A 24837-nucleotide genomic window follows, 5' to 3' on the forward strand; every position below is an offset into this window, starting at 1 on the left:
GCTTGGTCGTCAACCCTCTGCACTGGGCCATGGCTGTTGAATTCAACGCAAATGGCTGACGAACCCAAAGGTTCTTAAAGTCAAACTTGAGTTGGTCTTTGCGAAGCGAACTTCACACGCGGGCGGGAGTGGCATACCAAAACGAGTGCATGAGAACAGATCAAGAAGTCCGTGATGGCTGATACGAATGTACACTGCAGTCTAAATATACACTTGCTAACTTACATGATAAATGTCGCTTGCGCATGCAATATACAATGGAACTAAACCAAACAGCTCCGTCGCACGTTGCCTGTCGCTTGTTAATTAGCATAGACGGCAGGCGACAGGAGATGCAGAATATATACCGATAACAACTGGTTCAAGCAAGGTCAACCATAGGCAAGATTACACCGACCAGACCCCATATCATCACCACACATGTAAGCCGAACCCGTGCGGCATCCACATAGACCACATCTCACCACTGCCTCGCATGACATACTCTTAATTCCTCGTCGGCCCGCTACCGCGCGCTCCTTCCTGGGTCTCCCCCCACTTCAGGATCCATCCTCCCGATGACCTCCCCGGACGCGATGCTGAACCCGGAGCGCACGCTCCCCATCGAGCCGTACCTTGGCCGTACGTACGTCGCAGGCAGAGCGATACCCTCGTCCACGGGAGTATGAACGCATTCCTGGGCCGGCTCGTCCTGCGGAACATTCGCACCCACAACGGCGCGCCGTCGGCGCCCGCCAAGGCCGCGTAACGTTGACTTGAATGCTTCTGACATCTCCCGCAGGCGCTCATCGACTGCAGACTCCGTCGCCAGCATCGGCCCCGGCATTGACATTGTCCGTGCCCGCGCGAGCTCGCTGGAGGGACGGGACACGTTCGCAGAATTTGGCCTGCCGTCGAGCGGCTCGTCGGGCGGCGGCGTGCTCTGCTCCCGCAACCCAGCCAATGGTCTCCGAGCGTCAATAGCTTGAACAAATGCTGATATGTCGTCATCATCCGTATTGTTGCTCAAGAACGACGCACCCTGCTGACACAGTGAGCAAACAAGTGCCAATGGATAAACAGAACGAGCGTACCGCTGCCCGTTCGCCCTCTCTACCAGCGCTTCCCGCACTCCCCTCACTGCCTACACCTCCCGTCGCGGCATATCGATAGCCAAAACTACTCGAATATCGCTTCGCTCCGCCCATCCTCGGGCTCTCCGCGATACCCTCTGCACTACCCAACGACCTCCTTTCTCCAAAGCTTGATGGCGCAAGTGGAGGCGACGGTCGAAAGGGGGTGGCCGGCGATGACGGCGCACGGCTACTCATTAGTGGGACATTCACTCCAACGCGAGACGATGTGGGAGAGTGAATCGGACGAGAAGGTAATGATGGCCCGGCACTAGGAAGCGAGCCAAGCGGCGAATGCTGCCGGACCGAGGGCGAGGGCGATCCAGAAGACAATGTCGAAGACTTGAACGGATATACCGGAGTGATAGGCCCGCGACGGATGGGCACGGGACCAGGGGACGACGAGAGCTCTTGCTGCAATGACGTCGCGCTCGCCATGCCCCGACCTGCACCCGTACTCTCGCGCCGCAATCGTGCTGCCAGTGCAGATACCGACGGGCCCTCATCCCGCGAGACGATAGAGGCGCCCCCCTGACGCGATGAACCTTCCGACAACCCAGACAGGGATCCCGCACCGCCTAAACCCATGCCAGCATTCGATAGACGTCGCACAGAGGGCAATGCCATGGTTTGCATGCGGGGGCTACCTCCACCAGTAATCGGGAAGGACGCCGTCCGTGACGATATCGGAGGTGGCAAGATGAACTGGTCGGCGACAGAGGATTGATGTGAGCTCGGGAGCGCAGTCTGTTGGGCCAGCCTACCCGGAGAGCTTGAAATTGACTCGCGCTGACTGTGCCTGACTAGAGTTGGCGTGAAGTCCACGCCCTCATGGAAGAACTGTGACGAGAGTAATGACTCGCGCTCGACCAGATCGAAATTAGGCGTCGTGAGGTAAGTAACAGAGAGCTTGAGAGCACCCTGTGGATGCAAGATGGCCGGGAATGTACGCGTATCCTTCTTCAGCATTAAGGCATCTCGTGCCGGTGGGGTATCTGCTGATCTGTAAGAGCGGCCTCAAATGTCAACATTCAAAGGACGTACCAAATCCCAAGGTCCGTCCCCCCTCCACATCCCCAGCGTGCAGCTCGATGGTGAAGTTGGCCCCGTTCCCTCTAGGGCGTCTCCGCAGCCGCCGAGCCAGCTTCCACGCAGGCAAGATACGAAGCAGCGTTACCGAGCTGCGGAACAGCGTAATGATGTGCTTGTACATAGTAGCTGTCGAGGCATCAGGGCGATCCTCTCCACTTCGTTGCCAGTCGAGATCACGCGAGAAGACGAGGTCCCACGACTCGAGCAGGATGTACTTGCATGAGGAGGCGAGACAGGTCTTCGACGAATCTGGCGCAATGTATACGAGCACCTGGTTCGCCGCCAGCTCGGGTACGACTAGTACCACCTGAAGCTGAAAGGGTGGGATCGGGTCCGCAGTGGACGAAATGGACCGGTAGATACGGGTATGCTCCTTGAAGAGGTCAGAGTCTGTTTCCAGATTGAACTACAGGCGATCAGTGCGCTTCGATACCTTGTACATGGCTAACATACCCATTTGTCGACCCTGGCGAGCGAAGGCGCCTCGATAGTTGCTCTGGCGTGGTTGACCACTATAGTGAGCTTCGTATAGAGGCGGTGTGCTATCTGGTCGACTTTCTGGGTCTCATTACTGGACATGGCAGGGAGAAGAGAATGTTTAGAGAGCTGAGTGGCGCGAACGAGAAGACATCTGGGCGGTCTTAAAGACGTGAGGGCTGTGATAGTCGTGTACGGCACGAGCGCGAGCGGTGCAGTGACTGAGAGGGCCCTCGATTCGCGACTAGTGTCCCGCGGTGAGATTGATGGCTAGCTCGTAATGAGATGAATGCACTAGAGGCCCTGTTTCGGGCTGTCGTGGGACACAGGGGATGGGGAGCACGAGAGGGTATAGGCAGGGTGCGCTACACCTGCCTGCAATGGACGTCACGGCGGATGGCACCGCGGATGCTGGACGCCCACACTTTCGATCTCCGCATCAATTCACCACCTGCACGTGATCAGTTACCATCACACGTCGTTCACCACCGCAGATTCAGAACTCACACAAGTGAGACGTCAGTTATGCCTCGGGGCGTACGCAGAGTGTCCCCAAAACGACACACTCAGCATGTACCCCTGACCTGTGCGGTGGCGCTTGAATATTGGGTCGTGCGTACGACGTTGGTGTCCATATGGAGCGGAAGGACTCGGAAGAAAGGAGTGGGTCACTGATGCGGTCCCTTCAAACAAGCGTGAATGATGGTGAAACATGAAACAGGACATAACGAAATCGAGAATGACGACGATATTGAAAGTAGGGAATAACAGCAGATGACGTCCGATTGCAAGCGCGCGCAGGCCATGAAGCAAAGGCAGTCACATCTTCGTGCAATCCACCCCTCTCGTCGGTGGCCCTATGGCATGTTCGAGGTACCATGAACAGAGCCAATTGCGATATCAGCAGGTGCGAAGAATCATATATCAGCTACCTGCTACAGCGTGGAGTTGGGCACACGGACCCACCACGGACAACATATATACACAGTAGTGCTAGCATTGCCATGCTGAAGATCTGCAGTTTAATTACGACATGCTACAACGACGACCCGCCTTCGACCACCAGAACGGGCCATCCGATATTCAGTACTCAATAGGTTCGCGACAAGCAAGTAGATCAGTCGCAGATTCATTGACGCCACAAGCAGTGAAGCAGTGATCCAAACCCCAAGACCTGACGCATCCACGTGTGTCGAAACAACAATCAGACCATGCGTATGAACAGAGTGACGGAATAAGCAGGGTCCCAGTTAGATTGATGGAATATGAATACTATCACGACTTGCGGCACAAAAACCACCACCCGACGCCAGCAGTCCACTGTGCGGTCTTCGATAGATCGCGGCCTCCATTAGGCAAAGCAACATTCTCTACTCGATGCCACCAGCCTCGTGGGATAAAGAGCGTCTCGCCCTCGACAAGAACGCAGGTGAGCGCATGTTGCGAGATTGCCTCCGCGGATCGGGCGGGTGCGGAAGCATCTACTAAGACGTCAAATATTTGAGTTCTTGCACCCGGAGAGTCCGTGATCGAGTCTTCATACGGCTTGCGTTTGAGAGAAAGCTCAATAGGAGAGGTATTGCGTAAGGAGCTTTGTGTGTCGCCGCGTCTGATAGCATGGGAGACTGATGGAGGCAGCAAGACAAAATGTTTCGCGTAGACGATCGGAGCTGAGGATGCATGTAGGTGATATAGATTTTCGTATGGATCATAATGAAGCGAGGTGACCTGTTTTATCAGTAAGCACCATGCACACAGCGGAGAACGGCAAGACACACAGCATTGTTGGGGCCGACGAAGAAACTGCTCTGGTAGAGATCGACTGCGCCGCTCGAGAGCAGAGGGCTAAGGAGCGACGGCGGCCTCACTACATCTGCAATCTCGAGTATCTGACGCATACGACCCCGCCCTTCAACTGTTTGCTCCCTCGTCGATATCTGGCTTTCCTACCTCGTCCTTCCCTCGCCACTGAGCGAGATACAGCTGCTGGCCCCCAATTGTGCCGCCACTGCGTGTGTCGTCTTCTAGCCAGTCCAGATACTGGCCAAGGCGCATAGGAACGCGCTCAAACGCGCCCGGGGCAGTGTTATCGTAACGACCAAGCTCTATGTCGACGAGCCTGTCTTCGCCCTTTCGCAGAGCACTCACAAGTTCGCGCGCGCGCACAGGCTCCCTGGCAGCATCGTTACCAGTCCTCGTGAAACGTAGAGGAATAGACTGCGCCGAAGACACAAATTTGAGGAATAAATCCGGCGATGCGTCTGGAAGCACCGTCGAGGCCAGTGGTACCGATCCACCGCAGGTAAATCCTCGGTGTGGCACCTGTCGTTTCCGTGCAACGCTGGAGACTAGACAAGAGCTGACGCTTTTTCGAGGAGCTGCATGTTGCAAGAGCATGGTGGTAATGTTATAATACCCAGAGTCGGAGCGGAAATCTTTGACCAGAGAGAGGACGATGGAATACCTTCAGGCTATAGCAAAGTTATAGCAGCATGTTTCAACAGATAACACGGCATAGACATGTCCATTTCACAGTCAAAAACGGTTGCATTACTATATATGACTAGTTACTCCCCATATATGGTTATCTTGGAAGGGGCTTAAATAATGTAAAAACATAATCAATGGACCCTGCACTGCACCGCTCCGTCGTTCCCATGTTGAAGGCGTTTCTGTTGACAGCGAAGGTCGACATTTACGAGACGGTGCCCCAACCGTATTGCTTATCTGAACCATGAATTCGTCCCAGCTGCTGTCATAGCCTCCTGAGTACCATGAACAACGGGCTGTCGAAGAGTTGGCCCAACCTGCAGGATCTCCTGGCGACTATATCTGGCTTGCTTCGATCCATCTCGGCCCGCAAGCACAGGCCATCTTCTCCAGACTATGCATACATTGAACTTAGTGGAACAGACAACACAGACAATAATTCGGAACTGCCTACTCCTGAAGAACGAGACACTCTGAGACGCGTGGCAGATGCTATACCGTGGAATGCTTATCGTGCGTAGTCCAGTGCATTGTCGCATGTCGTTCACCGGTAAGAGAAACTATGCAGTCATTGCGTTTATCGAACTAGCGGAACGATTCTCCTATTACGGGACAACCGTTGTCTTTGTGAGTCGAGCTTTCTCTCCGTATGTTTACCATTTAGCCAATGCGCACAAGACCAACTTCATTCAACAACCCCTCCCACCGAACTCGCGTACGGGGGCTGGGTACACTAATGGCCAGTCTGGGGCGCTTGGTATGGGTCAGCGCGCGTCCACCGCTATCGGAACCTTCAACGCGTTCTGGTAAGCAAGGCTTGTCCGCAGCTCCCTCCTCGCCCTAAACCATTATAGGGTTTACATAGTGCCCTTGTTCGGAGCCTATGTCGCTGACGCCTACTGGGGACGATTCAAGACTATCTGTGTGGCTGTCGTGATCGCGCTGCTTGGACATGCCATTCTTGTCGTATCTGCCTTGCCTGATGTGATAGAACACCCGCACCTGTCCCTCATTTACTTCATTTTTGCCATTGTGATAATGGGAGTCGGCACCGGAGGATTCAAAGCGAACATCTCGCCTCTGGTTGCAGAGCAATACCGCGAAACTAAGTTATTCACCCGGACAACCACCAATGGCGAAAAGGTGATCGTGGATCCAGCATTAACTACTGCTAGAATCTATATGGTTCGTCGTCTCCCTCCGTTAGCATACACGTATTCACCGCAGCATACAGTATTTTTATTTATTTATAAACGTTGGTGCCCTAGTCGGTCAGGTTTGCATGACATACGCAGAGAAGGTGAGTATATACACATGTTATCTTCACGCATACTGTTCATCCGTTCTCCTCAGTATGTTGGTTTCTGGTTAGCATACCTTCTTCCCACTGTAATTTTCCTGCTCTGTCCTGTGGTTCTGTATCTCGGTCGAAACCGCTATGTCAAGTCACCCCCTTCAGGCTCTGTGTTCGGCTTAGTACTGCGGACGTGGAGCTTCCTCATGCAAGGAAGATGGTCCCTCAACCCATATACCACCTTCCGCAACATGACTGCACTCGACATGTGGGATGGAGCGAAACCGAGTAACCTACCTAGCCCTCGCCGACCGGCGTGGATGACGTTCGATGAGCAAGGTGTAGATGAGCTCAAGCGTGGGCTAAAGGCCTGCGAGGTGTTCCTCTGGTACCCTGTGTTCTGCAAGTCTTCTTCTCTCTCTTTTTCCAACAGCGATCTAATCTCATGTTTGATACGTAGATCTCGTCATGAATCAGCTCAACACCAACCTGACATCTCAAGCCGCAACCATGTCGACGTACGGCGTGCCTAATGACATCCTGTCCAATCTTGACCCGCTCTCCCTTATCCTACTTATTCCTGTCTTCGACTTGTACATATATCCATCTCTGCAGCGCGCTGGGATCAGGTTTACGCCACTGAAGCGGATCGCCCTCGGCTTTCTCTTCGCATCGGCTGCTATGGCGTGGACGGCGGTCGTGCAATACCAGATCTACCACAGCAACCCGTGCGGCTACTTTGTCTCGACGTGCAAGAACGCCGACGGACACCCCGTCACCTCAGACCTTAACGTGTGGATCCAGTCTGGAGGCTACATCCTCGTCGCAGTCTCAGAGATCTTCACCAATATTACAGGATTGGAGTACGCGTACACGAAGGCTCCGAAGAATATGCGCTCGCTGGTCATGGCGATCTTCTTGTTCATGTCCGCAATTGCCAGCGCGATTACTGAGGCTTTCGTCTGTAAGTCAGGAACGTCCAACATAGCGTACATATGCTGATGTTGGACACACGCCGCCCTGCAGCACTCTCTGCAGACCCGCTTTTGGTCTGGAATTACGGCATTTTGTGCGCTCTCTCTGCTGTAACGGGCGTTGCCTTCTGGCTCCGTTTTCGACATCTTGATGCTCAAGAGGACGAGCTTAATAGTCTTGGGAGCTCCCCACACAGTATAGACACCGAAGCTGTCTACGAAGAATGAGTCCACCGGTAATTTACCCATCTCTTAGATCTATAACACTTCTACATGGTCTGACGACGGTCATAGAGCGGACGGAAAATTCAGTGTTTCATGCTGGGGCCTGAGAATCTTCGCATATGTCTTGGCGTTGGAGCATTCAGATATACGCTTCAGAAAGTATATGACAGGATTGCGGACTAATCGCTAGTGCGATACAATTTATTTAACGGTCGCACTGTATGTCCTTGACTCGCGAGGTGACCTGATTCTAGGCTGCTTTCAGGGCACAAGAAAGCAGCAGAAACTTGCCAATCTGCTTTTCACTCTGCTTTTCACTCTGCTTTTCACCGCATATTCAGTTAGCTGCGTCTTCCAACCTTGTACGTGCAAACAGGTTATTGGCACGTTCCAGAGGTAGCGGAAATAGTCTGATCTAAGCCACACTCCACGGTGGCATTCGCACATCGTCCACGCATGCCGCCGCTGTCACGACAAAGACGATCCTGCCGCGCCCTTGGGAAGCTGTCCAGAATAGACAGCGTTACTGAATATCCCGCTTGTCGTCTTCTACAAAGTGATACTCAGCCTTGTATTCCTCCGGAACAAAAGTGCCCTCTGCTGTCGACCTATCAGGCCAGTCGAACTTCCAATTCTATTATCAGCCCTTGCTCTCCATCTTTTTCCTCGACAATGTCTTGAGAAAAGCATAGTCGGGCTTCCACTCGAACACCCTCAAAGTACTGCTTGAACGCAGCGGCGGCGGGGAATGCGTACGTCCTGAAACGCCTCGCTCGCCTTCGGAAAGCAGCATGGCGACGTCCCCCCACGATGCATATTTCAGGAGGCATTTAGACGTTCACGGTTACATATTCTCTGGTTGATAAGTTCAGTGCACAACTCCTGTGCAGGCTGTTCTACCACGCTCGACACCAAAGACATCGATGGACATACCAAAACTCTCGCTACGCAGGATAGCGGGGTCCTGATAGCAGTTGCAGATCCGGAAGGGTGGAAATGGCATCTCAGTAGCCATGCCATGCTCATAAGTAAAGCACGCAGCCCAGGAAACAAGAAAGAACAGCGGGACATGGACAAGTTGGTGTCTAATGCATTTGTTTTCCAGCGTCTTGTCGTGACTGTGTCGACTTGTGTGGTTCCCCTGAAGTGGTAGTCGTGTGGCATTTGGCATGCAGACTCTGAGGGACTGGATAGAATTGGTGGCGATCTTCCGCAGAAGAGACTGTTTAGGGAAGAGGCTTGATGACATAAGTAATACATGAATGCTTAGTCTTCCGTGGGCAGTCCATGAGTTACTAAGACCTTGTCGATGGGGAAAGACTGTCATAATAGGGTGGGGACTAAGCCTACAGTATCGCCATATCCTAAGTATATGTGGGAACCCTCTTCGGCACTGTCCGCCGATCCTATAAGTTTGTTAATTCTCGCACGCTCTCTCGTAAACACAACAAGTACGCTGGGATCTCTCCATTTAGTACGCGCATGCTTCACTGAAAGCCCATGCGGAGTTGTCGACGCAGCCTCGTTTCCCTTTCCGGCAAGGGATCTACCCGATGCGGCCATGACCGACTTCAATGCCCGTCACTGTTGTGATGTCATCGATCGTCACCCGTGAGCCGTTGTGCATATATAAAGCTCGAAAGGCCGACGAATCTGTACTTTCACCTTCTTTCCACTTAACTTTCTGCCTTTCTTTATATTCCTGTACACCGTTCATCAAGACTTCCAGCCTTTTCGCGGTCCTCTCGTATGTTACATCGGTACCAGCACGCTGGGGACCAGCGTACTCCGACTGATCTAACATACGGGATCAAAGGGTGATAGGAACAATGGTGTCTACAAATTCAAGTTCGCATCCGTTTCATGTCCACTCTGTTTCTTTGCTGAATAGTGTCCTAATGGCGCGCATATAGCATCAATGTTCAGGAAGAGCCGAATGCGCGCCTATGTGCGTTTGACGTCGACGGCCCCGTGAGTCAGACAATATGACACTCGCCCTTCACCTCGCCCCGAGATCGCTCCTCGATTTCAAACGCAGCGCACGGTGCTACCAACTTGGCTTGGCCAACATGCAATTCATACCGATTATCCAATGCGGGAGGGCAGCATCTGATGCACCCGCCAAGCGCCGGCGAAGTCCCATATGCCATCGCAGTCTTGACCGGCAGCCGCTCTTCTACTCGGAACCCCCATGACCTCCTCGGCGTCCTCAAGCAGCTCTCCGAGGCCCTCCAAGTCGACTACAGAGCAGCGAAATGGCAGCACAACATCCTCGAGACTCTTGTCCTTCATAGATCGACTACCGCTGTGGATTTCGGCCAACCTTCGCGCCAAGAAGTCATGGAAGATGCTCGCGAGGTGCTGGTTGGCGTCCTGGATTGCGTTCGTCGTGCTCCTGCCCGAAAAGTCGGTTAGGACCTTGGGAAATGCGTGCGTGTATGTGCCTTTTGTTGCATGGGATGAATCTGAACATTCATCGTGCAGCGCGTTCTTCGCCCTTCTGGGCAGTATGTTCGTGCCCCCTAACATGCCCCTACAGATATTCCTATTTGTGAGTCTTTCTACCTGAAATCACTATGTCCGTTATATGCGCTGTGCCCAACTGCCAGCACTCTACTAGAATCACAGGGAGCTAGCCCTCGCGAAGAGAGCTGTCGTCCTTGTTTCTATGTTCCAGGCTCATAGTCAGGACCAGCCTCCCAGAGCGTTACCCGGCTTCTCTGTCATCATGAGACAGGATAATAGCGAGCTTCCTGTTTATAGTGTTCCTTGTTCTTGCAAGTCGGGAGGCTGACTGACCTTATCTGAATTTACAAGGCGCTGTTTACGATCGTGCTTGGTGTCTGCCTCGGATGGGCATTCGGTGCTGCAGCTATGCATGCCGCACTAGCTGCTCGTAGCCAGACGTTGCTTCGTGCAGCACTTCAGAAGGAAGCCCAAAGGTACGTGGTTTCATGGCTCTGATTTGACATGTTTCGAACCTCCTTGTAGCACCGCAGGACTTGCAAATCCCGATGCTCTCTTTCAAGCGAGCATATTCGAGGGAGTGTTTTTAGATACTCGGTACGTTTCGTGTGTAATATCTGCATCATGTCATGTACTAAGATGGTCATGCAGTTCATCGGCAATATTTGGCGCATTCCTGGGTGTCGGCGTCTTCTTCTTCGCGCTCATACGTGCGTATGCGCCGCGACTAATTATCACCAGCGTTTTCGCAACTATTGCCATCGATATCTTCTGCGTACGTTCCGTTACTTTACCTCCGCTTGTCAAAACAACCGATATTTGGGCATTTAGAGCTATGGCCCTCTTTTCCCTTTCGCGGAGTACACACTTATGAACTCACTTCTGACGTCCCTTGCCTGCTACATCGCCATTGGTGTCGTTGTGATCATATTTATCTTCCCCGAATCTCTTAATCATGCTGTGCTCACATCCACCTCGGGCCTCTTAAGCAAGGTGAAGTCACTGATTGACATGCAAGAGGACGTATTGAACGCGCCCATCTCTGACCTTGTCGGTGATGGACCGGTGTTGACGCGCGTCACTGGTACGCGTGTCGCCATTGTCGCCGGCCTACAAGGATGTAAGACTTTGCGTTCGCATGTGTGATGCCGTGCTGACAATAAGGCTGTATTCATATAGTAAAGTCACAGCTACCCATGCTGAATCTAGAATTCAACTGGGGTCGCTGGAACGGCGATGATGTCAAGGGTCTTGATAAACATATAAGCACAGTCATCCCCAGACTTGGTATGTTTTCGCCTGTATATTAAGGCATACTCATAACCATATATATACAGCGGCCGTCCAGAGCTTTGTTAAGCTGCTGGGGACAACTCTAGACACCTCATCCAGCCCGTCGCGAGCCTCAGGGTCCGAGGCGCCCACCCAGGACGCGTCGTACACTACAGGATCTAGCGGTGTCAGTGATACGGAGCTCCTCCGCCAGTTGCGCTCTCGGCACCATGCCCACTCCATGGACATCCCCCCCGCGGACCTGGTACCTATCCTACGAGACGCGACGCGTCGACTACGCGCCGCGTGCGCAAGTGCGCTTGCCGCATGTATTTCTGTCATCGACGTTGTCAACACGAAGCGGTATGCGCGTGGCAGTAGCGCGGAGCTCGATTCCCGTGCGGCCGAGCTGGACACCACGATAGAGCAGTTGAGTTCGGCGCTCACGGCGTTCAAAGACAGTGATCGGCTTGCGTTGCTGGAACCCTTCCGCGACATCTTGGAGGCAGAACGCGCGCGCGCGCCGGGCGACGGGAAAGGCGAGCCGCCGCTGCGATCGCTCTGCATCATGTATGTTTTTGCGGCGAATATGGTGATCGCGGGGCAGGCGATCAAGGCTCTGGGGGAGTACGTTTCGACGACGGCGCACAAGCGGCGGCGGAACCGGCTTTGGGCGCCGAAAGGGCTCAGAATGATCGGAAAGGTGCTCATGCAACGGGGCACAGACTCGGAAGGCGGGACGGGCGAGGACCCTGTGTCGTCACAGGAGAAGTCGGAGAAAGACGAGAATCCATATAGTAAGCCTTCCCTACTTTGAGTGATCAGCAAACAGGCTTACCAGCGTATCGACCATAGAAACGGACCCGGATGCGATGCCCCCGAGCAACATTGTACAGAAGCTTGCGAATAAGTTGCATGTTGTGTATCTGTGGACGAAAACGCCAGAAGCGATGGTCTGTATTCACGTGCCTATGGCGATGCGGCTTTGAGCTTACCCGACATACGCCAGTTCGCGTTTAAGTACACGGCTGTAACCATCGCGCTGTGGATCCCGTCCGTAGTGAAAACCAGTGCAAGTAAGTTGCCACTTCGTTCTGCCTGAACTGAGATAATGTTTATTGACGTGTTGCCTGTGTAGACTTCGTGTACGCGCAAAAAGGTCTTTGGTACAACATGAGCTTCTTCTGTGCTTACCAAGAACTGACATTCACGATTCACAGGGCGTTGATCATGGCTCAGACTACTCTCAACATATATGCTGCAGACCAGATCTGGAAGTGCGTGCGAATTCTGGAGCACCACTTTCTTCATTTACATGTCTTTGTGCAGTTACATGCTTCGGCTTATCGGCACATTCATTGGGTTAATCTCTGGCCTCCTATGCTGGTATATCGGTAGGTGAATCCCATGTGCAGAAACGAATGCCGAGTCTTGACAAGGGTTTAGGGTCGGCAAAGAGCAGAGGTAGTCCGTATGGTATGGCAGCAAGTGCTGGTGTCTTCTTGATACCGCTTGTCTTCTGCCGGGTTTTCGCGCCGGTGCAGTACCTGCCTGGTGTGTTGATGGTTTGCGTGAGTTCTAAGTCGAAGGCGGCAACTTGTGCAAGCGCTGATCGCCATTGCAGGCTACATGGACGCTGATCGTGGGTTACTCCTGGCTTGATGGGCATATCCACGTACTGGGAGATGTGGGCATTGGTTGGCCCGTAGCATGGCGACGATGGGTTCTCGTTATGATCGGTACGCCTCTTTTCCTGAACCATAACTCAAACCCCCTGACCTTTGATGGTGCATAGGTTGTGCTGCGTCGTTCATCATGATGATCCTGCCACCGACATCTGCGCGCAAGTCAGTCCGGCTGCGTTGCGCGTCCATCATGTCTTCTCTCTCGCATCTATACTCTCACCTCATGGCCGCATGGATCGACGAGGTCGTACCTACTGAGGACGGGAAGGAGGGTATGCCTCGGGGGACAGAATGGGTGCAGGATTTCCGCGAGAAAATCATCGCCGTAGCGCAGCAGCTCCAAGCTCTTAAAATGCAGGCCGCCATCGCGAGATTTGAAGGCAACATCCGTGGGGCGTGGCCGTCCAAGGAGTACAACAAGCTGGTCGAAGTCGAGACTGAGATGACGGCCAATCTCGCCATGGTGAGTCGTGCTAGCATGTATCAACTTCGAAGTTGACATTTGCGTAAGCTGGCTGGCTCCCTCGTTCAACTGGATCATGGCACGAAAGTGAGGTTGCTTCGTCACACCAGGGTGGTCAATCCTAACTTCGTAAGTAATGTTCCTTCACCAATAAACTATTTCTAATAATGTTGTTCAGATCAGCGAAGTGGTATCGATGTTTCTTCACATCTCACAATCATTACGCACGGCAGAACCCTTGCATCAGGCACAAAAACAGAATCTAGTCGACCGCGTCTTCTACCACTCGGAGGGCCCATATCTGCACACTGTTGACGAGGACGCGGAAGCGATGAAGCCCAATCACGTCGAGTCCGTGATGAGTTACGATTTCATGTTCTATGCTAGCGGTGTTGTTGCTGTGTTCCAGTTGCTACAGGTGAGCTTCTAGCTGGCGGTGAAGTGTAGCTGCGAACTGACAGTCCCGGCAGAATATCAATGAGGCGCGAAACATAACTGCACGACTGTGTGGTGAGGTTCGCTTCGAAGGATTCGAAGAGTGGAGAGAGAAGTATGGACGGAATCGTGCACCCGTTGTATCAACCGGAACAACAGAGTCCTAGGTCTCCGCTATGTGCCACTGCTGATGAGTATCCTACACACACACCTCAGTTCGTCTTGTATATTCTCGAGACTCGATATTTGCAGTTTATCGCAAACATGAAACACACACTAGGCCCTGCTCTGGGCCCTGGTAGATTACTATCAATATTTGCAGCTAGTTTCCACATTTAATGCATGGATCTCTCATGCAGAACTTATACTTCTAGCATATCACCCCCTGGGTTCATGAGAAACAAATAGATATTGTACTTCCTGCCACAAAGGATTTGGCTCATTTCTATACCACATTCTGTGCCACATGATGGATATGGCCTAAAACATGTTAACATCCTTCGATAGCTCAGTTGGAAGAGCGCGAGACTGTAATGGATGCCATCTTGAGGTCGCTGGTTCGATCCCGGCTCGAAGGATTGCTTTTGAGGTCGTTGGTTCAATCCCGGCCCAGAGCCTTTGCTTTTGCTTTTTGAGCTCTCCAGGAACGTCGCTAGTTCGACCCCGACCGAATGTTCAATGTTCAATGTTCACCTTGTGTTGACTCATGATAGACATTGTCCCTTGCAACTTACGGACCAAGCCAACGTCCAGGAACACCACAGTCAAACCACCTGCTCTGGGTACGCACAGAAGGGTCTAGACTGGTTATTCCCCTCTCCTACGCGTGAGTTGGATGGGGGCATCCTTAACACCCAAAGTTAAAAATAATCTCGCGTCCAGCACTCTCTTGCACCATTGATCCACAGTCTCGCCATCGTCGAGTAACGGCTCCACTTTCCAGTCGCGCAACCACATCGTAAGGAATGCCACTGCTTCCGTGGTAGCGAACCGGCGACCGATGCAGTTGCGTGGACCTATCATGCGAAAACGCGCCGTTAAGCATTGAGAGATACCATGACGCGTGGACACCAATGCGCCAGAAAGACGTACCAATGCTGAATGCAGTGATTGAGTCCGCCTTATCCTCGCCATACCAGCGGGACGGGATGAACTTCTCCGGCTCGGGGTAGTATCTAGGGTTGTATTCTGAGACGCATGTCAGCACGACACCCCATTGATCATTCACACGAGTTACACGTACGCAATCCTATGGTATCCACGATGACCTGCATCATGGCGCGTGTCAGTACCTCGGTGGACATCGCCCCGTGTGCATAGCTTACCCGAGTGCCCTTCGGGATCGCCAGAGTGGTCGTCTCGTCTCCGAACGACGTCGGGACGACGAGCTTCGTGTCCTCAGTTGCCTCGCGGAGCATAACATATACGGCCGGAAACATGCGCGCGGCTTCGTAGAACGCACACAAGACTTTATCGAGTTTGTGATAGTCTTCCAGCACCTAGCGGATTCATAACCTTGATCAGGGTGACCCATAGCCGGGATTCATGGCACTGCAACTGCGACAAACCGGAATTCTATCGGGGCCTACGACGTCGATGATGTGAGCGTAGATCTCCTCTTGAATGTCTGGATGCGCAGCGAGGAGCGCGAACGTCGCGGCCAGTGTATGGGCGGTCGTCTGTAACAGGGTGAGTAAGAGTTCAGCGAGACATGCATCCTCTGTGAGCCGTCACGCACCTCGTGGCCTGCAAACAGCAGCAAGAAGACATTTCCAATCTGCGCGACATCCCTCAGTTTTATACGCTTACACCGATAAACGCAATGTCACTAGCACACCAGTTCAGAGGTAGTCAGCGTGAGCTTGTTGTTCTGCGTGGACATTATATTTGTTTCCGTCGCGCGCACGAGGAGCGAAAAGATGTCGCGCTCTCCCTCCTCGTTCATGGCAATCTGCGTCTGGACCTGCTCCCGGCGCTCGTCCACCTGCGCTTGCATGTATTTAGCCAGGATGTTTTGCGCGAGCGTGAGTTTGCGCATGCTTCAGCGAGACCACTATGAGCACGATACGCTGGCAGCGCGCGGAAGAGACGCACAACTGAATGGGTAATTTGTGACACCACCTTGGAAGAAGTTTCGAGATGCTGGGGGTCGTATTTACGCGCAGGGCCTCTGGGATAGACATGTATGCGGTGGGGTCTTCGCTGTCCGCTGACATGTCGGGCCATGAAATGTCCATCCCAAATCCGCAGATCGCAACAACAAGGAAGGCAAACTAGGTGAGACGGTGCATTCGCTCTCAGCGCAAGATGCAGCAAAGCTGAGAGTTCACTGTACCTTCGATGTGTATTTCTGGACAGGATTGAGCTTGAGTTTGTTTGTAGCAGACCAGCCCTCATGGTCGGACATGTGTTGATATATTCCAATGGCCTTCTCCCAGACCAGGGCATACCTGCGACGCGGTATGTAAGTTGTCTCACACATAGTGAAAGTGCGCATACATGCTGTTATTGAAGGCCGGCCCGATGATCCTGCGGTGCCGTTGCCAAACTTCACGTTCTGTGGTGAACAAGTTCATTCCCCACTCCCTGGCAGGCATGTTGTGAGGTGCTGTTTTAATCAGGAGCGATAATATCAATACATACTTGACGACGGTACCACCGTCCTCGGGTTTGACCCATGCCGACTTAACACCTCCTGCCACTACTTGTCGTATGACGTCCAGATTAGCGGTGTAGAATTCGGCGCGCCCATCGAGGTAAGGGACGAGCGAGATGGTGTCCCTGCCATGCTGCTGGTATACTGCAATGTAGTTTCAGGCCCCGTTACATTCACCAGCTCTCGCGTCCCTGTGTGCTCACGTTCGAAGCGCTTCTTCCAAGTCAACATTACTCCGGGATTCCATGATGTTGTAGGGATGACCGCGCCAAACAAGGTGAAAGGGATGAAGAGGCATCTGATCCCCGGCCAGTGGTTCACCCTCTGTCATCCCAGTGTTAGCCCAGTTATATGCGCCTTGGAATGTCAACATCGCGTCCAAAGAGTGATGAATGTAAGCAGAAAGGAGACCGAGGCTTGCAAATCCGGATAGTCCGGGTGTCTTCATTCCCGATTCTGCCATGCTACGGCTATGCTCGCAGCATGAAGAGACTCACCTTCAAGCCGTCTAGATACTTGAGGATCCTCGAGACGATGAATATCGCAAAAACGGCCCCCAGGGCCGCCGACGGCGTGAGCTCAACCATATATGGTGTACGGCGTTACTCGGCTATCCAATCTGCTTTGAATTGCAAAGCACTTCGCCGCGCAAGGGCTTCGATAAGTGTATACTTATACGTGGGCGGACGTCGTCGTGGTGAACGGCACAAAGATGATGCTGAACTGCATCCAGCAACTTGTAAAGGCGTGACAATGTGGCAATGCCCGATGACGGGACATGGGAACCGAGTGCATATCTGCGCTGATACGCACGCTTGACATCATTCACGCTCATATGGTGGTTGGATATTCTCAGGACCACCCTCGGATAACAAAAATTCCGCGAGCATTGTCAAAGGTCAACGTTTCAACACTGGCACAGACAAGGGCTATTATAATACAAGACATCATCGGCCGTAAAAAAAACAGACAACAACAGCGATGGTACAGATAGATGCAACAGGCACATAAAGGTAGCAAGAATCGGTGAGCGAGCAAGGATGACAGCAATAAGTTTCCTGGACACACGTTTAAGCGACGTGCAGTGCAGGAGCACAGATAATCAAATGATCCCACGCACATTTGGGTATGGTATGGATAAATTCCGCTAAGAACTGGATCATCTTCGCCGATTCCTCACCGACTGGCCGGATCCACTCCGGAGGCAGAGAGAAACCATACTGCAAGCCGTTGTGTCAGCTGCGAATGTCAGCGGAAAGGGTCGAAACCGATGCACTCACAGTACCGGTGTCGCGAAGATGGACAGCGTAGGCGTACTTGATTCCTGCCTTCGCATACATCCAGTCTACGACATTCCCGGGCGCCCTGCAGGCAAATGCAGATAATCAACACCACTGAATCGAGAACGGAATGCGAGATGGCAACTACTTGTACAACATCGAACAGAGGGTCCCTGTCTGATATAAGATTCGATGTCAAAGAAGGGTGGATGTAGAACAGTGGAAGAAGGCCAGATACTCACAGTGAACGCCGTTCCATGCGCCTGTTTGATTGCCCTAGCCGCGCCGTGTGCCGCCTCAATCTGATCCTCTGCGTCTTTTGGCGTCTTCTTACACGAGTACGCCCACGGTGTCGACACTGTCAACAGGCCAACATGCCCCTATGAACACATGGACAACCACCGTCAGGCAAGCGAAAGCGCGCACGGATCTGCCCGTAGCTCCTGAGGTCGATGTACGCCTTGAGCGCAGGCAGCGTGGTGATAAAGTTCGCGATGTTGTTGACCTCCGGGGCCTCGAACGCGCGGTGACCAGGGTACCACGGTGTGCAGGGATCCGTTGGCGTCGAGGGCTTATTGGCCTTGACGGTGGGGAAGCGCGCTTTGGCTTTCCACTTGTGCCCCTGTAATGATGCGTGAGTACGTTACTATCCAGGGTGCTTGTAGCAGGATTTCATACCCAGTTCCTGTGACAAACGTCAGATTAAAGCAGAAATACAGGCGCATGGACGAACCTATTCATGTCTATCCCAACGCATTTCTCATGTGGGCCAATGACCTGCCGGTTCTTGTACCTGGTTATCTAGTGTAAGTATCGTGCGTTGTCTAATGCAGATGGATCCCACAGTCGCCGATAAGGATGGGTGAAGAAGGGCGCAGCATATCCATAACGAGCTTGAAAGGCGTGCATGATACTGACCAGAGTCGATTGTGCTCCCAGGTGTACACATATCCATCTGGATTGGGGACAGGGATGACATAGAAGTCCTGCGGATGTGCACAGCGTGAGATATAGTTGGTGTGAGGTGAAAATGACAGGTTGCAAGCTGGTCGTGTGACACACCAGCATAGGCGATCGCAGGAGAAAAGACTGAAGAGGCGAACTTACGTAGTAGTCAAGAAGGGAGGACATGGCGTAGGGCTCAGATGCGCCCGCAACAAGTGCATGAGTGAGATACAGTGCCGTAGATGTTGCGACCCACTATGGTGACCATATCACGCACAAGTCAGCAAGATACCCGATAATAGATCCCTGACACTCGCACTGGGTCTACGTACCTCTCGTGCATGCTGGGCACCCGTCACCACAAAGCCAGCCTTCTGCTTCAAGCTGCCGCCATATCCCTTCGAGATACGCATTGCGACCATCTCGCGCCCCTCCGCCGAATGTCCAATGTTTACAAGCTGCACGAGATCTGGATACAGAAATGCCATCGCCTCCACAAACTCCTCGATTTCTTCCAGAGGATGGTAGACGGAGTGGAATGTCGAGTTCGATAGTGACGTCAAGTTCCATGACGAAGGGCCGGTGTCCCGACCACTAGAAGACGGAGGGACTAGCGCCGCCCTGGATACGCGCGAGGTGTTGTGCGGAAGATCAATGTCATGAAACGGAGAAGTCATGTAGTCATGTAGTGTGGGGAAGTAAATATCGACGTGAGACTGGCTGATCCGCCAAACATCCGCCCCGGTTGCCTACGTCATAGTCAACGAAAGCACTCGCGATAGCAGAGCATGTACTTACTCCGGCTTCGTCCAGAATGTCATCCACACCCCAGCCCTTGTCTGGCAGCACTGAGAAAGACTTCAGGAGACCATCATCCGCGTCCAGAGAGCCTTGTGTTCCCGCGCCCAGGACCGTCTGCCTATTGACATCAAGTGTGCGTGCATGCGCAGACACAGAGAAAAGTGTCCAGTAAATAGCTTGCCCTAGAAGCAACCTCATCGTTAGCCGTCGCAGGGAGAAAACATGTGTACAACCACCGACAGGCGGCGGCAGTCTGGTAAAGAGCGAGTCGCGCGCGCTAAGTCCGCAACCCAGCTGACTTCCCACGCTATTATACGGTGTCAATGTGACGTACATATTTGTCTCAGGTTTGCATAGAACCCTGTCCTTCAGAGTATTGTTCCTTGAAGCTTTTGGCGATGCGAGTGTTACCGGAGGCCACCAGGCATCTATCATCACCAGCATGCCGAGATACTGTGAGATGACAATCACTGCAGGTGGATTCTGGATGGCCAAGAACCTAGAGACTTCACGCAGGTTACCCGGGGGTATGGCATGCAACATAACCTGGACGTGTGCGTCACTGGAGCTACAGGAGGATTGACACAAAATGCATACACTCACCGTGACTTTTCTCAGAGGTAGGGCCTCCAGCCTTGTAAGTATCAGGTGCTCGTTCACTCGCATGCACCACTGAAAGAAGAAAGGGATCCATAATTTCTTGCGAAACACATTTGCTGTACATCAGACCTAGGGTCAACACTGTCCGGCTGCTTGGCGGTGGTTTCCCTCTCACAACTCTCGCAGGAGAGAATGTATGCACGTACATATATTGCTATATGGCATCTGCACTTTATTCAAAATCGGTTTCAGATCCATTCCAGCATTTTCACATATGTGGTTGGCAGTGATGAAGGGCTTCTGACGACCCCCGCCCGTCCGCGCGAGGCTTAATAGGCATCACGTGATCGCGTCTTCGGATGCACTGTGCAGCACAAGCACAGCTGCGCTAGGTTACCTCTTGCGACTGCCTTTTGACGGCCTTCATATTCATTGCATCGACTTATTTGTTGCCAGAATGATCTCTATAAGTGCCTTTCGCGATGACACCTCCAAACAAGACTTTTGCAGCGAAGCTGCAGGAGCCAGCGAAATCAAAGAAGAGTAGAGCACACTTGTGGATAACTCGTACGTGGCAAATCATCTTTTGAACCTCAATAAATTGGGATAGGTTGGGAGAAATTAGAAGATAAAGACTGCGATAAAACGTAGAGTTTATAATCACTCGTGCTCACAACACAAGCCTGCAGTAGGCTACGGTAGTGTACGATGGGGAAATAATAATAACAGCTACAAGAGGGCTGCCATGACTCAAACAGGCATACCGATGGCCCCTAATGTAATACAAATAGTTCTGTTACACTTTGCAAGTATTTTGCCTTGACACCGAGCAAAATACAGACCTTATATGCATTTTGATACAATGGTCTATACTCCTATAGTGATGCCTGACTTCGTAGACGACGAGCGAGGACTTATGGACAGTACGTCGTCCTGAAGATCGAGCGAGGAAGTCGAGAATGACCACTACCCCAAGCAAGGAGGAGCAGAGACTTGAATGAATAACCAGGTCGAACTTAGGGTTCGACCGACTAATGGTACAACTAGTTATACAAGTACCGGCTACGCATGGACCACTGTATCTGTGTGGTCGTGTTAGTAAAGAAGGAAACGTAGTGGTACGATACCAGGTACGAAGTGCGCATGGACCCCATTATGTAAGCTACATAATGTTCAACCCGCGGGTGAGCGCTAAGATGGGCGCCAGTATGGGCGCTAGTAGTACAAGAAATAGAATGGAAAGATAAATGTTTCACATTTACTTCATACCTGAGGACCGAGTCACCAATTGTTCAAGGACATATTCATCATAGCAATCAAGGAATACATCAAGTGTCATGCTTGAGGTCTCATCTATCCCTTGGCCTGAGAGATGCACAGAGACAGGACATATGCTGAAACATTTGTCTTTCCGTTCTATTCCTTGTACTACTAGCACCCATACTGGCGCCTGTCTTAGCGCTCACCCGCAGGTTGAACATTATGTAGCTTACATAATGGGGTCCGTGCGCACTTCGTACTCGGCATCGTACCACTACGTTTCTTTCTTCACTAACACGACCACATAGACACGATGGTCCGTGCGCAGTTGGTACTTGTATAAGTAGTTGTACCATTAGTCGGTCGAACCCTAAGTTCGACCTGGTTATTTATTCAAGTCTCTGCTCCTCTTCGCTTGGGGTAGTGGTCACTCTCGACTTCCTTGCTCGATCTTCAGGACGACGCACTGTCCATAAGCCCTCACTCGTCGTCTACGAGTCAGGCATCGATATAGGAGTATAGACCGTTGTATCAAAAGGTCGAACTTTCTAAGCTACGTTCCTAGTTTTACCTAGTCGAACATCTCATCCACCATCACATCGAACAATGCAGTCAACCCAGTTCCTTTGGGACTACCAGCCCTCGCAGGATCACCGCTCCTCCAGTACGACCGAGCAGATCGCTGCTTTGTCACCTCCACAAAAAGAGCTCCCATCTACCCTCGAGGCGGCACCTGGTGTTGTGCAACCGGTCCAAACCCGCAGGTCGTCGCCCATCAAGAACTCATTAGCTACTACCAGAGACACCCACCCGCTCACCCAGAAGACGTATTCACCACCCTACGGATCGACGTCGAACCTACACAAACAACAGAAAGCGTGCAGTCACCCATCAACAAACAACCACTCGAACTCCCTGAAGTTCAGTACGTTCCCATCGAAATCCCAGACATCGAACTACCACCAGCCCCACCCGCACCAACCAACACACCGGTTGAAGTCCCTATGGCAACATTCACTCAAGCAGACATCGATCAGCGCATCGCTGTCGCCCTCGCAGCATACCAAACCCAGCAGTCAACGGCCAACCGACCCCTTCGCCTCGACATCCCCGCTCCCGAACCTTTCAGTGGAAAGGCGGAGGACCTCAGATGCTTCATCCAATGCATCCTCTCCTACTTCGTCGCCACCAACAACACCCGACTCAGCGATAAAGCAAAGATCGCCTTCACTGTAGCGCTGATGAGGAAGGATCTGGGGAAAACATGGGTGGACGCGTATTACGAAAAGTCGGCAGGGGGAGTCCAGGTCTATTCCACTTGGGCAGACTTCGTTGCCGCTCTAGAAGAGGTGTTCCCTGAGCACGGAACGCAAATCAAGGCACATCAAATCCTGATGAAACTCCCTGAACGACAGAAGGATAGGAAGACGGCGCTCTCCCTCGGTAACTACATCACCCGCTTCGAGCAGCTAGCATCAAAGGCTCAGCTCAAGGACGCCGAGGTCAATGGCACCAACCGCGTCGAGAACGACTACCACACTCTCCATGCCAACTTCGTCAAAGGACTCCTGAAGGAGCTGTATTTTGCGCTCGCAACAAGGGTCGCTAGGGATCGACCCAACACCATGAAGGCCTGGTACGACGAAGTCCGAAACGCCGACGCAGCCAAGCAGGGGGCTCTCATCGTCACAGACACCAGGGACTATGGTGAACCAATGGATATTGACGCCGCTGCCGTCGCATCAACTTTCGCCTCCACGTCGGGAGAAAGGAAATGGGAACTAGGGGCTGTTCTCAACGAGGCCGATCGGAAGCTCCACAGGGACAGGAACCTGTGCTTCTACTGCCACATCAAGGGCCACAGCGCCAAGGACTGCCGCAAGAAAGCGGCTGCACGACAAGGGGGTGGGAGACCGAACCAGGGAGGATCTGGGAAGGACAACTTCCGTGCCAGAATCAAGACACTCTCAGCTGATGAGAAGCGGGAGCTGTACGAAGAACTTACAATGGAGGATTTTTGAAGGGGCAGGGTGAGCCGACACAACCACTGCCTGTATCCATTTCACTGTCCCGTGTAATTCTAGTAGTCCGAAATGAACGCGCTCTGCACATTCCGATTACTGTGGGACGAAAAGACGTTGAGGCGCGCGCTTTCATCGATAGCGGCGCAACTGGAATCTTCATCAGCCCAAGATTCGTCCGAGAGCATCGACTTCGGACAGAACCTCTTCCCCGACCTATCCCCGTCTTCAACGTGGATGGAACTCCAAACAAAGAAGCACTCATCACGCGAAGAGCTCTCTTATCTTACAAGATAAGCGGAGAACCCCGATTTGTCAAAGCCTACGTCGCCAGCATCGGCAAGGAAGACATCATCTTCGGCCATACCTGGCTCAAGCTCGAAAACCCCAAGATAGACTGGAAAACCGGACGAGTTGAGCTAAACCACCGGTGGATGAAAGACGAGACCAGGGCCTGGAAGATGGACCTGTACCAAAGGCGATGATAGGCGCCGAGCCCCGCTGGGCCCCGATACACCTCTTTCCGGCACTTCGACTCAGTCTCCCAACAGTTCGATTTCGCCTTCGACGCTCTTCGACACCTTCGACGATGCGCGACGCTCACTCGAAGCTCGGCACGGTCGTCCCGATGCCTCGCGCGTAGATCCCGGAACATCTCCCGCATTCGGCGAACAATAGGGCCACTTGACGCCGCTCGGCCAAACGCGCGCTTCGCTCCAAGCCACACCGAAGTAGCCGGTCTTTCCCGATTAGGTATCGAACCTCGCGGCATGCCTTCAACGACGGATACCGGTCCGAAGTGGCCATATGTTTCTCTTCATCTCCGCGTTCGGCATGACGTCACTCTACCGATGGACTTGGTATGTGCCCCTCGGTGAGGCAGCTTCTTGAGGAACAATGCAAAGCCCCTTGTACTAGTGTGCCACTTTCGATAGTCGTAGCGTCCTGTGTAGTATAAAATCTGTCGTACTTCTCTCTAAAAAGACAAGATCCGGTTCCCCCCCCCTCGAGTTCAGAGCTCATAAGTCGAGTTCGCCCCGCGTCTAAGCTTTCAACTGCGTCACTTCGTCCCTCGCTGCGTAACCTCGAAACCTCGTCCACTGCGTTTACTCGTCGATACCGTCTCGACGAACCCTTCGACTTCGACTATTGTCGAAGAAACTGCGAACCGCGTCCTAGCTAAGTCCCCCCTATCGAATTGTCTCTTTCTTCTACGATTCTTCGAAGAGCTCTCCCGAGCTTCGATCGTCTCCACTAACCATCCACAGCCTCCGAGGAGCTTCGACGAC

At 52.6% G+C, this 24837-nt stretch overlaps 8 protein-coding genes and 1 non-coding gene across 9 annotated transcripts in view; 4 read left to right on the top strand and 5 right to left on the bottom strand.

The window, feature by feature from the left end:
* Positions 1-505: 505 nt before the first annotated feature.
* Positions 506-2081, bottom strand: POSPLADRAFT_1142504 (hypothetical protein; the record flags this gene model as incomplete). The annotated part of the gene is made up of 2 exons (XM_024485436.1): positions 506-1021; positions 1074-2081. 2 exons carry the CDS (start codon positions 2079-2081, stop codon positions 506-508), a joined length of 1524 nt encoding a protein of 507 aa, XP_024339065.1.
* A 55-nt stretch (positions 2082-2136) lies between these two features.
* POSPLADRAFT_1142372 (hypothetical protein) lies at positions 2137-2783 on the bottom strand (the record flags this gene model as incomplete). The annotated part of the gene is made up of 2 exons (XM_024485413.1): positions 2137-2610; positions 2658-2783. The coding sequence occupies 2 exons, from the start codon at positions 2781-2783 to the stop codon at positions 2137-2139; spliced, it is 600 nt and encodes a 199-aa protein (XP_024339066.1).
* Positions 2784-3904: 1121 nt separating this feature from the next.
* On the bottom strand, positions 3905-5114 carry POSPLADRAFT_1074466 (hypothetical protein). The gene is made up of 3 exons (XM_024482711.1): positions 4632-5114; positions 4460-4570; positions 3905-4409 (listed from the first exon to the last, which is right to left on the bottom strand). Exons 1-3 carry the CDS (start codon positions 5076-5078, stop codon positions 3957-3959), a joined length of 1011 nt encoding a protein of 336 aa, XP_024339067.1. The 5' UTR covers positions 5079-5114; the 3' UTR covers positions 3905-3956.
* Positions 5115-5305: 191 nt separating this feature from the next.
* Positions 5306-7884, top strand: POSPLADRAFT_1066110 (hypothetical protein; the record flags this gene model as incomplete). The annotated part of the gene is made up of 10 exons (XM_024482040.1): positions 5306-5397; positions 5587-5684; positions 5740-5798; positions 5850-5977; positions 6026-6356; positions 6406-6471; positions 6525-6867; positions 6926-7429; positions 7492-7675; positions 7734-7884. The coding sequence occupies 9 exons, from the start codon at positions 5306-5308 to the stop codon at positions 7665-7667; spliced, it is 1797 nt and encodes a 598-aa protein (XP_024339068.1). The 3' UTR covers positions 7668-7675; positions 7734-7884.
* Positions 7885-9855: 1971 nt separating this feature from the next.
* Positions 9856-14251, top strand: POSPLADRAFT_1181400 (hypothetical protein; the record flags this gene model as incomplete). Its single annotated transcript, XM_024488830.1, has 16 exons — positions 9856-10094; positions 10149-10215; positions 10482-10606; positions 10656-10727; positions 10782-10905; positions 10962-11250; positions 11310-11417; positions 11468-12199; positions 12258-12355; positions 12412-12478; positions 12801-12973; positions 13027-13141; positions 13198-13550; positions 13599-13679; positions 13729-13968; positions 14021-14251. The coding sequence occupies 16 exons, from the start codon at positions 9856-9858 to the stop codon at positions 14150-14152; spliced, it is 3015 nt and encodes a 1004-aa protein (XP_024339069.1). The 3' UTR covers positions 14153-14251.
* A 231-nt stretch (positions 14252-14482) lies between these two features.
* On the top strand, positions 14483-14563 carry POSPLADRAFT_t79. The gene has a single exon. It is a non-coding gene; the product is annotated as a tRNA-Tyr (tRNA).
* A 229-nt stretch (positions 14564-14792) lies between these two features.
* Positions 14793-17228, bottom strand: POSPLADRAFT_1181403 (hypothetical protein; the record flags this gene model as incomplete). The annotated part of the gene is made up of 13 exons (XM_024488831.1): positions 14793-15001; positions 15078-15173; positions 15229-15253; positions 15311-15484; positions 15554-15664; positions 15724-15762; positions 15823-16024; positions 16080-16258; positions 16321-16435; positions 16485-16571; positions 16629-16785; positions 16845-16965; positions 17139-17228. The coding sequence occupies 13 exons, from the start codon at positions 17226-17228 to the stop codon at positions 14793-14795; spliced, it is 1605 nt and encodes a 534-aa protein (XP_024339070.1).
* Positions 17229-17528: 300 nt separating this feature from the next.
* On the bottom strand, positions 17529-19900 carry POSPLADRAFT_1181406 (hypothetical protein). Its single transcript, XM_024488832.1, has 12 exons — positions 19665-19900; positions 19199-19615; positions 19029-19121; positions 18840-18907; positions 18655-18714; positions 18600-18606; positions 18348-18543; positions 18164-18279; positions 18070-18098; positions 17922-18006; positions 17762-17861; positions 17529-17699 (listed from the first exon to the last, which is right to left on the bottom strand). Coding segments are annotated over exons 1-12 (1374 nt in total). The 5' UTR covers positions 19866-19900; the 3' UTR covers positions 17529-17697.
* Positions 19901-22133: 2233 nt separating this feature from the next.
* The window catches only part of POSPLADRAFT_1142384 (hypothetical protein), a gene marked incomplete at both ends in the record, with an annotated part of 2887 nt that continues 183 nt past the window's right edge, over positions 22134-24837 (top strand). Inside the window, 2 exons of the mRNA XM_024485414.1 lie at positions 22134-22452; positions 22494-23517. Coding sequence (XP_024339072.1) covers positions 22134-22452; positions 22494-23517 — 1343 coding nt within the window. The remainder of the gene's footprint in view (positions 22453-22493; positions 23518-24837) is intronic.

Source organism: Postia placenta (genome assembly GCF_002117355.1).
Source record: "Postia placenta MAD-698-R-SB12 unplaced genomic scaffold POSPLAscaffold_7, whole genome shotgun sequence".
NCBI classification, from domain to species: Eukaryota; Fungi; Basidiomycota; class Agaricomycetes; order Polyporales; family Adustoporiaceae; genus Rhodonia; species Rhodonia placenta.